The following is a 12337-nucleotide window of genomic DNA, read 5'->3' as shown; positions in this document are numbered from 1 at the left end:
GGGCTAACTTAAAAAAATTAAGGGAATTAGTTAGGGAAGTGGACTGGACTGAAGAACTCTTGGATCTAAAGGCGGAGGAAGCTTGGAATTACTTCAAGTCAAAGTTGCAGAAATTATCTGAAGCCTGCATCCCAAGGAAGCGGAAAAAATTCATAGGCAAGGGTTGTAGACCAAGCTGGATGAGCAAGCATCTCCAACAGGTGATTAAGAGAATGCAGAAAGCCTACAAGAAGTGGAAGATGGGAGGGATCAGCAAGAAGGTCAGAACATACAGAGACAAAGTGAGAAACGCCAAAAGCCAAGTAGAGTTGGACCTTGCAAAGGGAATTAAAACCAATAGTAAAAGGTCCTATAGCCATATAAACAGGAAGAAAACAAAGAATAAGTGGGACCACTAAGCACTGAGGTTGGGGTGGAGATTAAGGATAATCTAGGCATGGCCCAAAATCTAAACAAATACTTTGCCTCAGTTTTTAATGAGTCTAATGAAGAGCTTAGGGATAGTGGCAGGGGGGCCTAAAGGGTTTGAGTATATGGAGGTAGAAATTACCACATCCGAGGTAGAAGCCAAACTGTACTATTATACAAGGCATTGGTCAACCTCATCTGGAATACTGTGTGCAGTTCTGTTCTCCCATGTTTAAGAAAGATGAATTCAAACTGGAACAGTTGCAGAGAAGGGCTACTAGGATGATCCAAGGAATGGAAAACCTGCCTTATGAGAGGAGACTCAAAGAGCTTAGCTTGTTTAGCCTAACAAAAAGAAGGCTATGGGGAGATAGGATTGCTCTCCATAAATATATCAGAGGGATAAATACCAGGAGGGAAAGGAGTTATTTAAGTTCAGCACCAATGTGGACACAAGAACAAATGGATATAAACTTGCCATCAAGAAGTTTAGACTTGATATTAGACGAAGGTTTCTAACCATCAGGAGAGTGAAGTTCTGAAACAGCCTTCCAAGGGGAGCAGTGGAGGCAAAAAACCTAGGTTTGGGGCTCCTACATCTAGATCAGCAAGAACACAACCCCCTGCTCCCTGCACTCTATAACTTGTTGCCTGGTACTCCCAGTTATTGTAAGTGAATACAGGTGCAGCCTAATTAAACCACATCCATGACCCCCTGACTTTCTTCCAGCACAGACAGACGAATACTGTGTGTTTCAACTCATTTAGTAAGAACAAGAAGAATCTCTCACAGAGCTGGAACAAACTGGTTTCTAAGAGGGTGCCTTGCCACAGAGGCTGGAAAGCCTGGGGCGAAGCCACTCCTGATTAGAGGGGGAGCCCCACCTGAGAGGGAACAGGTAATTCCCTATAAAGGGCAGCAGGTGGCTGCAGTGAAGGGAAGATACTCAGGGAGTACAGAGGCTGCTAGGGGTTAGCTGACTCCAGCAAAAGCCTGGGATTTGGGACTAAGACTTCAGGCAGAAAGGGCTGCAAGTAACCTGCTAAGGCAGGAGAGACTCTGGGCTAGCAAGGAAAGAGTACAAAAGCTCTCCAGGCAAGGAAGCCTGGGAGTAGGAAGAGAAATGTTTGGTTGGGGGACTTTAATTATAACCAATTGAGTTATTTTCTATTGTCCAAGAAGAGGTATTTTTGACCTCAGAAAAGTGTGCGGAGTCTGTGTAAGGAGCCATTTGAGGGAGAAATTATGAGCAGGGCACTGCGGAGGCACCTCTGGCCAGGAGGAGGCCCTCGGTAAGCGGTCACACCACCACATGGTCTTTAAAAACTCTGTGCTGTTACTGACATACAGGTTTCTTTAAATCCTAAGGTTGATTCTGACACAATGTAAATCTGTATAATGCCAGATCATGGCTGGCCCTGGATGGGTGTGCAAAGGGCACATGGACCAGCACCATCTCAACAGGAACACAGAAGGTACGAGGCTAGTGCTGCCAATCGCTATTCTAAAGGTGGGGTTGGGTGAACGACTCCTCTCTGCGCCTGCCAACTCCATCCTGGGCTCCCAGAGGAATTCTGGCTCAACTGGCCAGAACCTCACTAGAGGTTTCTACTGTTTCTCCTCACACCCCATGCACGTGGCCAGTGGCTTAAAGTCACAACATGTCCCATCACGAATAGTGCAGAAATTCAAACATTTTTCTAGCTGTCATTTTCATGTCCTACAAAAACAAAGAGCATTGACGCTAAATACTATACAAAGCAGGAAGAGAAATTGATAACTGTAGCAGGTCAAGCTACTGTACTGGTCTCTTTGTAATATCCACAATACCTTAGACAGTCAGTGGCTAAATGAAGAGTGCACTCCCATTGATTCTGGAGATCAGAAATAGTCTGTTGAATGGCAGGGTCCTTCACTTCCTCGGTATTCATTAAGATTTCGCCCAGCGCTATGATATTTTGCATTTTAGCATCTCCCTTATCTTTGAGAAAAATGATTTCCTGCATTAAACAAATGAGCAGAAGCAGAACATGTAACGTATTTCATTCGTTTACTTGTAGTTATTCTAACAAAGGGTGTCATCTGCCAAATGGTTTAGTCTTTGTCTACTGCTGTTGAACAAAAGCAATTACCAGTTCTATATCCTGCAGGATTGATATTAACAATTGGATGGATAATCCAGTTTAAGCTTTACTATTCCAAAAAGTACCTAAGATTTTTAAACACACACATTCCCTAATACTCATATAGAAGAACAAAACACAAATATAATTCTGATAAAATAAAACAAAACTTTACTTCAAATAAACACTTTTATGCCTGGTAAAAAGGCCAAAGCACCAGAAAGTCCATTTCTAGATGGAGGAGGATTCTCCCACCGTGATGCCCTGCACCCCCATGTTTACCCTTACAGAATAACTGTGTATTGTTTAATGCAAAGTATATCATATAAGATGTCTTTGGATATGCTCATGAGGTACTGGTCATTATTATTGTAGTAATATGTTTGTTGCAATTGTATCTGTATGGTTATGAGGCTTGGCTATGCAATAGTCCCAAAGATATGTCCTCATGGCTTGAAACATATCCAGGCAAAACTCTGCAGGAGCAGAGGGGCAGTTCACACCTCATCATGGCATGTATAAAACAAATCCAGCTCAGCCTTCCAAAAAAAAGGACTGGCCTGGGCATCAGCTAATGCCCCCAGTCCCAGATGCAACCCTAGGAACCTCCATCTTAAAATGTTCAGTTATGCCCACTGAACAATGTAAACTCGTATAAGTTTGTCAGTTTAATAAAGAAATCAATGTGCACCCGCCTTGTTACTCCAAGTGGAGTCTCCAACCCACTTTAGAACAAACGCACTGTTTTAGGGAAAGCAAACAAACACATATATTAACTATTTAAGTGGATTTAAGTGACTATAAGTCAAAGCATAACAAGTAAGATTTGGTCAGCACCAAAAGCAAAATGCATTCTAAACTAATCTTAACAGTTTCAGCAAACTCAGGTGTTTCTTACCACAGGCTGGCAGGTTTCCCTTCAGCCAGGCTCTCCCCTTTGGTCAGCACTTCAGTTGCTTAGTGGTGTTTGTAGATGGAGGTGGAAGAGAGAGAGAGAGAGAGCATGGCAAATGTTTCCTCTTTTTGTAATGTTCCTTCTCCCCTCTGAGACTTCCCCTCACCCCAGGGTCAGGTGACGAACAATGTTCTTATATGGACTCATTCATGTCTTGAGTGAGTGAGCATTACCTCATCATGCTTCCAAGCTGGCCAAGGGAAGGGAGGTGACTCACTCAAGATTCCAATTGATTTTCCGTTGATGCCCAGGCCAGTCCTTTTTTTTTTGGAAGGCTGAGCTGGATTTGTTTTATACATGCCTTGATGAGGTGTGAACTGCCCCTCTGCTCCTGCAGAGTTTTGCCTGGATATGTTTCAAGCCATGAGGACATATCTTTGGGACTATTGCATAGCCAAGCCTCATAACCATACAGATACAATTGCTGGAGTCATTCTGTCGTATAATCCAAAGAGTGGCTGGCTAGAAGCACTCACTCACTTAGCTGGAGCAGGTTACATGCTGCAAGTTGTGCGTGAACAGCCCAGGAGTGGGGGTTCTCACAGCAGAGCAGAGTAAGACGGGCTCCAAGAGTGAGGGAATGGGGTGACACAACAATTCACCAGTCCAGATTACACCAGGAGAACATCACACCCACGCCAGGCACTGCAGAAGACAACTGTAAGGCTACCCTGTGAGGACCCTCACACAAACCTCAGAATAGGGGGCATACTTGAGACAGGGCTTGTGGATAGGTGGGGTGTGTCAGAGGTGGACCAACAGAACACATTGCACTGCCAATGTTCCAGGAAGCACTGCAGCCCACAAGGCAACCATGGGGAGGCTGCTAAATTTACACAGGCTCTCTGGGCTGTCTAATTTAACTGGGGTTCCTTGCCAGCTTCTGGAACAGCCAAGATAGGGAGGGCACAAAGCCACTACTACAGCCCTCCCTTCCCCCTAGGTTGAGAGTTCTGTACTGCCCCTCTGTGTTTAATAAACAGCACAAGCACATGCTTAGTTGTATACTGTAATCATCAACGACATAGGATAGGTCTAATGATATTATTACATACCATATATTTCCTGTATATTACCCTTAGCTGCCAAAATCAAAGTATTAAGTGTGCTGCAAGTACCTTTATTTGATGTATCCTTTCTTCCAGCGGCAACTCGCCTTCCTGTGAACTCAAGCCAATAACTGATTCTTTAAGTTTTTTAATCCAAGACGACATGTTCTGTGCAAGTGTTTCAAAATTCTGCCATTCCATGAACAGTGGCTGAGTAACTCCTAGTGTTTCACTTATGTGTGTCCTTAGTGCCTGGTACCTATTAACGAGATGACTGGATTCTGACACTATTTCATCTCTTGTAAACCCAGACTCCCCCAAAGAATTTGCCAGCTGAGCCACGGAGTCAAATGGTTCTCTGAAAAATACAACAAATGAATCACAGTGTATGTCCTATAAGAGAGAGGAGTCAAGAAAGATACAAACCACCACCCAAAGATAAGGCTACCTCTGCTTTATTAGCATTTGGTAAAAGTTTTCAAGTTTTATCTTCTCATTTTGGATCTCCGGCAATTTTTCTTCCTGAATGGCGAGCCATTCCTTCAAGCCACTGCTGTCTTCTTGAAGTCTAAAGAAACAACATATACAAAAATGTATACCATAGTAATGTATACTGTATTATACCAGTAATTACTAAAAAACATTGACAACCACACTTCACTGGAACAGATGTGAAATGATCTTGGCCCTGATTCAGCAAGGTATTTAAGCACATGCATAACTTTAAGCATGTGAGTAGCCCACTGATTTTAACTGAACCATTCACAAGTTTTAAGCACATGTTCAAATACATTGCTGAATCAGGGCTCCAATGATTACTTTATTGTTAAGAAAACTGAAGTGAAACAAAGCAGAAGAAAACATTAGCAGATTCCTCAATAACACACCATTTTTAATGAAAATCAGGGTTATCTGTTCTTCATTATGGATGTTTAAAAATGATATCACTTTATATCATTTATAATTAAGCTGCTGGGAATTAATTTTAGTTCCCTACCTAATGAGTTGCTGCAGAGAAGCACGGAGTTCCTTTTCTTGTTTTTGACATTTGGAGGTTACTCTTTGTAATTCTGCTTCTTGATCTCTCACCCAGCTGCCAAGCTGGTTAACACTTGCTTTCGGCAAATAACTCTTCACCTTACTCAAGAGAGTTTTTACCTCTTGGATGTCACTCTCTTTGCCCTCAAAAGTTAGGAAATTCTTAATAAAAGCACAAGCATGACAAATTAGAAATGCATTTAGCAAGTTTGCTGCTATATAACAGATATTTACATTCTACATAAACTTCTTAGTTTGTGTTATCACTACAGGCTTTTTAAAAAACCATTATAGCCTCTTACATGGGGTATTTACAGTGTGCTGTTCTTTTAAAACCCACCTCACATAACTGCAAATGGAAAAACTCCCTTGAAATATAAGGGATAAGTAAAGAAGAGAGAACAAAGATTCTCTTCTGGGGTAAAATAAACAAAGCAGAAGCATGAATCAAGCATCCATAACTTTAATATTCAAATATCTCATTAAGACTCACTTCTTCCATCAAGCCTTCTACTGTTGATAAATGATGACTGCTACAGCCTGCGATTTGCATTGTATCAGTCTGACAGAAGAAAGGGAAGAGAAGGCAGGGGAAGGGTTGAGGGCAAACAAGACATTATCAACACTGATGGATTGGAAATCATGGAGAGGCTGAGTGACAGAGGGTGGATGCATGATAGGCAATGCTGAAGGAGATCGGGTAATGGTCAGAGAGAAGTAATACAGCAACAGAGAGATCAGAGAGAGACCAGCACTTGGTGCAGATCAAGTCAAGTGAATGGTCCTTTGGGTGAGTGGGAGAGCTGAACCAAGGCTGCAGGTTGAAGGAAGACATGAGGGTGAGGAAACATGCAGCTAAGGGGTCAGATGGGCCATCAGTATAGAAGATGACATCACCGAGGATGAGTGTGGGAGGTTGTAAGGAGAGGAAGAGAGGTAAGGCAGGAGTCAGAGAGGAAAGGTTGATGGAAAGAAGCATGCCTAAGGCTCCTAGGTGCTACAGAAATACAGAAATTAATAACAATACTAACAATAAGGGTGAAATACTGGCTCCACTGAAGTCCATGGGGATTTTGCCATTGACTTCAATAGGGCCAGGATTTCACCTCAGTCTCTAACATCCTGATTCAACAAAATGCATAGGCACTTGCTTAAGTCCCATTGACTTCAATTTAGTATCTTCTAGCAGCTGAATTTTCCTAACTATAGGTTAGAACTTTATCTCAAATGTACACTTCTTAACCCAATTTTACTACCCATTCCACTAACTGCCACACTGCTTATTTTCTTTGAAACATTCTTCAAACTCAAGAAAGCCTGAATTTACAAACTACAATAGGTGAATCCACTCCAAAGCAGAGTCCCTTGCTCACTTGGGAGGGTGCAATCTCCCTCCAAAGCTTTGTATTTTAAAATATTCTAATATCTTACCATAAGCCTCTGCAATTTTTCTTCCAATGTCTGTTTTGTTTCTGATGGGTCAAAACAATCTTTTAAAGATAGCTGAGTGCTGCTGAACCAGTCATTAAAATTCTTACACTGATCTGCAGAAAGATACAGTCTGACATTTTTTTCTTATCCAGTAACAGAAAATCTCTATTCAACATGAAGATTTCAGTTAATCACCTAATAATTATATTTATCAATGCTGTCCCCGGGTGCTGCCTTTCACTACACGCAACATGACAGAAAATGCTGCTGTCCTTCCTTCTTTATTTTGGTACCTGACCTTGTAGTGACAGTGAACTTAACTTGCTGGAGGGCCCAGCCCAGAGGCCTGTTTATGACATTTTCAGAAAACACTGTCTGGGATAAACTATCATCAAACATTCTGATTTACAGTTGCTACTCTGTTCTCTAACACAAATAAATACTATTCAGCAATTATTCCCAGTTACTGCAGGCTGATATTTTCTTTGGGTGAAATTCTCTGCAGGCTTAACTTCCATGGAGTTATGCCAGTAGGTTAAAGGTACCCATTGTCCTGTGTTTGGCAGCTAGCCTACGTCACCTGGAACTGAAAATACACAGTTATGGATAGGCCACATGAAGAAGCCAAGCACTGTTTGCACAACTATCGTGGCAGCAAAGTTCTGGTAACCCTTCCTATTGCCAGATCTCAAAAGCTGATCTGAAAGGATGGAATCTTGAAGGAGTTACACAGACACTACGGAACACAAAGATCTGCCATAATTCTCTATACAGGGCCCAATCTACAGCCCTTATTCTAGCGTAACTTCCATTTAATCCAATAGGAATTTTGTGCAAGTAAAGACTATGGGACAGGGCTCACAGCTCAGAAAGAATGTGGAGACTGAGGGCCAGATTCTGAGCTGGTGTAAGGAGACAACAAATGGAACTAGTCCATCTTACTTACCCCAGTTGAGGATCTAGTCCTCAGTTTTTACATGCAAATTACAATGTGCAAGCACTTGCTCAATACAGACATGTATGTCAGACTTTAAAAATGAAACTCATTTTTGCTTACAATTCAAAAGACTGGTAAAATGATCTTGGAAAATGTGTTTCTTTGTATTAAATAAATCAGTGACACATTTAAGCTGCTTCTTTAATTCAGCCACTTCTGGGCTCAGGCCACCTGTCTCTTTTTGGAGTAATTTCACATGGTGTTTTTGTTGGAGAATTTTCAGATGTATCTCCTAAATTAAAAAATAACCAAACAAATTAAAAAGAAAGAGTTATTGATGATCTATTAAAAGATATCTAAGGTTAAGGAGAAGGTTTCAGCATATACTGTATAAAGCTGTATTGCTACAAATTAAATTGTTTTAAGAAGGGGTCATTTCAAATTAGGTCAAAATACATTAAAGTTATTCATGCAACAAATGAATAGGGATAAATACTAAGCAGAGAGCAGCTGGTGTTTATATTACATACACACACTTCTGCATCACACACAACAGATAGGTGGAGGTTAGAGCAATGTAATAAACTACAGGGCCATAAATAAATAGTATTTAAAATGCACCTTTGTATCACCTGCATTATGCAACTAATCCCTGTCACAGGGACTTATTCTATTTTCTAATTTCAAATCTCTGAGCAGTCATAGGGGTTTTTTAAATAAATGTTCTTCTGACAAAGATATTTTTATTTCTTCTCTCCAAAATGTGGAATTTGAATATCCAAAACTGTACTGACCTGAGGCCCATGACAGGCAAAACTCAGTCCTAGGTTTGTGTCAGGTTTAAGGTCTAATACCTCCAGACTCTGCAAGTCTATTTGCAGAAGGCCAAATCCTCAGCCCTGCTCTGTCCCATTCAGAGGTGCAAATGGGGTGGAAAATTGGCTTAAATAGCCAAATAGGGATTGTTTTCCATAAAAAAGAATGCCCCAGTGTCATGAAGTCAGCATAGCTGGCTCTGTATCACCTGCTCCTGGCAAAGCTCTACAATCTAGCTCAACATCCTGATGTGACATAGCCAAATAAATGCACTGGGAATTTAATACTTTTCGGGGTGGTGCATGGTTACCAAGCCCAACACAAACTATTTCAGGTAGCTAAAAGGACTGATTAGCTAGCTATAGTAATACTCAGAGTAAGCAGGCCTTCTTGTTGGTGGGTAACTTTGGGAAATATTGGGAGTCAAGCTAAATTCTTTACTTTGTTGTTCTGTCAGCTTCAACCATTTTAAAATACATAACAGAAACACATATGAAGAGCTGCCCGTGAAAGAAAAGGTTACCAAAATTACAGGAGATGAAAAATTTGCTGTACAGTACCTCTAATTTCGTAAAGATCTCTAAAGTGTCAGAGGGAGATAAAGCTTTTAGAAGTGATTCTGTCATCCCAATCTGTGTCTTGGCCAGGTCAAGGTCCCCTTTTAGCTCTGCTGAATTGCCATTGAGTTCACTGGTTCTCCGCTTCATCGGTAAGTGTTTTCTTATTAGCTCCATTTTGTTCTCAACAGATGACTTGATGACCTTAAAATTGGAAATGCACAAGCAGTGTGAAGTTTTACTGGACTAGTTTCCTACAAAATGGGGCTCAAGAGAGTTCCTTTCTATACCTAACCTTTCTACATTAAATTGCATTTTCCTCCATTCTAAATGACTGTATTTTCTTTTTTACTTATCTCTGACTTTTTTTTAAATCTCATCCTACACTGAAAGTGCTGCTGCTGCTGTCATGAGTATAGTGTATCTGTGGATATATTCCTATGACTACAGTAATACTCTCAGCTGAACACAGGCACTAGTCTCCTCTACACTACTGCGAACAAGAAGGAGCCGGACCATTCTGATCCACTCACCAACGTTCTGCCCTGTCCCCAGGCATCCTGTAGAAGCGCTGCCACCACAGCACCATGTGGCTCCACTGCAGGCTTCCCAGGACAGAGCAAGGAGGGGATGGAGACAGGAGGGAGCAGAACGTGTGTCCATTAGCTCACAGAACTGCAAGACTGAGCCATGGCCTTTATGGCTGCTCCAGCCCCACAGAAATAGCCTCACAGAGTTGCTTACAGTGGTTCTGTCCTCACCTCAAAACATCATCCTTGAGTGCTCAGGCACACAGGACACACAAGAAGTTCAGTCTGCACTGCACAGGGGTTGTAGACCCTCTACATAAAACTCACCTATCTTAGCCTATACATTGAAACCACAAGGATTTTGCTGCTAATTGGAAATGTGCGCCCATATGGGGGAGAAGGCTTTGTCCTTAACCTAAGGAATTAATGCACCAGTGCAAAAACATTCATATTCACTTACTACAGGACCCACAAGAAAAGAACATAGTAGTTACCACAGACATGTTAAAAGTACATTGTAAAATAGTTTTTTGCCCACTTGGTGTTCTCTTCACTGGAGCTTGTTCTGCTTGGTGCAAAGTGGCTCTGCACTGTCTTCTACTTGGAGCAGTGGCTAAGGGCCTGGTCCTATTCCCCTAGAATCAACGGTCATCCATCCATAAAGGAAGTTGGATCAGGCCCTAAACACCACAATTTGGCCCCAGGACAGCAGAGGACAGGATTGAGCCCTTAATGTTTAAAAATATTGGTTTGGCTCTGACAGTTTATTTGAAAAAGGGGCAAGTTAAATGTTGATCCTAATATCCAAAATAAATATCTCACCAGCCCCTGTGGGTCAAGGCAAATCAAAAGTTTGTGGTGATTGTGGCGAACATGGCACTAGGGGGCTAGATTACAATCATCAATGCTATCATATTAACCATATAAGCCATCCCCTTACCTGTAACTCCAATGGAGGCTCACTGTTATGAAGAAGATGCTCTATCTCGGCCACTTTATAGTCAAATTCCTCTATGTTTTTCTCTTGGACCTGTAAAGAAGTCTAATGGGGGGGAGGGGGGAGAGAGGGACACCAACATACCTGTAACTACATAATTTTCTTTCAAATTTAATTTCCATTTTTCTACTAGAGTACAATGATGATATTACTAATTTATTGATCCTGTGTGCTAAATTCCCTTTCAAATTTCTATGGGAGTTGTGTGTAAAATGATTACAGCATCAGTCCTATTTATGACAAAGACAGTGTAGTGACTTAGAATTTTTTGTATCAGCAGTAAGAAAATCTAGCTGTCCAGTGCCCAGGAGTTAAAAATAACAGTCTAGTGCAAATGAAAAACCTGGATTATTATTTTACTTTTTCCATAGCACAGTTGCTATTGTAGAAAAAGTCTTAATTCTGTACTTAATTCTTGATCATACCCTAAAATACTCTCTGAAAACAGATTAAATCAAGAATTATTACAATCCTGATTATATTTTAAGGGTAATACTTTAGGTTGATTTGATGATATATCATAATGTGGTCTGCATCTCTGTGTGTTTCCAGGCATATAATGGCCCAATCCAACACCTATTGAAGTCTTGGGCATTGGATCAGTATATCAAAATGTGGCTGTCCAAGTTAAAATACCCAGGGTTAGCTTCAACTTCTGAAACAGGTGCTATCAGAAACATTCTACATGTCACATTCATGAATCCATGTGACTCACTCACTCAGGGCAAAATATTTTTCTTAATTCTCCTTCTCTACTTATTTAGAGAGTGAGTCATTTCTGTCCACTCACCATCCCAGTTCACACAAAGAGGAGTTTCCAGTTTCATGCCAATAACATAAAGAACATAAGAAAGTTGTGCAACTTTCTTCACATAATTTACATGGAAACCATCCTTTCAAATGGGCTGTAAAATATTTCACAATCTAGCTCCTGTCATACTAAACTTCTTGGTAACATATACACTTAAAATGAGCTGTGCTGCATTGTATTGCTATAAAGGAGCTGTGATTAAGGATGACGGTTTGTACTACATACTAAATATGTTGCAACAATGTTATTGCACTAACATTCATGCAGAGATTAAAGATATATTCATGTAGCGATGCAGAGACTAAGATAAAGGGGAAAATGTATAAATGCCCCCAGATTCTCTGTGAATGTATACAAGTTTTACACTTGATATAACTATGCTGGGTAGATTTCCTTCCTTTCCTGATCTTCTTTGCCTTGTTGTAGCGACACCTGGGGATGCAAACTCATTTCATCTCCCAAGCTGAGGGTTTTCCTCACATAAGGGAATCCATAGCAGGTGTAAACTCAGCACAGTTCCTACACCAACTCTTCCCAACCCTAATGAAGGAGGCATGCCAGCAATGTGGCCATAGCATGCAGTGCTTCAACAATTTCCAGGTAACAAAATAGCTTTTAGGACACAGTTGGCAGCTAGTGTACTTTAGGGAGTCCTGAAGTACTCCAAACTATTCCAACATAAAT

At 41.1% G+C, this 12337-nt stretch overlaps 1 protein-coding gene across 2 annotated transcripts in view; it reads right to left on the bottom strand.

Moving 5' to 3' along the window:
• Positions 1-12337, bottom strand: part of SYNE2 (spectrin repeat containing nuclear envelope protein 2) — a 275575-nt gene that overhangs the window by 171696 nt on the left and 91542 nt on the right. For both annotated transcript variants that reach the window (XM_067554922.1, XM_067554923.1), the window contains 8 exons: positions 10786-10887; positions 9319-9519; positions 8063-8234; positions 7006-7118; positions 5534-5736; positions 4985-5104; positions 4606-4894; positions 2240-2409 (listed from right to left, as the gene is read on the bottom strand). In XM_067554922.1, the coding sequence (XP_067411023.1) occupies positions 2240-2409; positions 4606-4894; positions 4985-5104; positions 5534-5736; positions 7006-7118; positions 8063-8234; positions 9319-9519; positions 10786-10887 (1370 nt within the window). The remainder of the gene's footprint in view (positions 1-2239; positions 2410-4605; positions 4895-4984; positions 5105-5533; positions 5737-7005; positions 7119-8062; positions 8235-9318; positions 9520-10785; positions 10888-12337) is intronic.

This window comes from Emydura macquarii, unplaced genomic scaffold, assembly GCF_026122565.2.
Source record: "Emydura macquarii macquarii isolate MOO-44397 ecotype Brisbane River unplaced genomic scaffold, CSIRO-AGI_Emac_v2 contig_1551, whole genome shotgun sequence".
NCBI lineage: Eukaryota > Metazoa > Chordata > Testudines > Chelidae > Emydura > Emydura macquarii.
The sequence above is the reverse complement of the archived record's forward strand: the minus strand, read 5'-3'. Positions and strand labels throughout refer to the sequence as shown.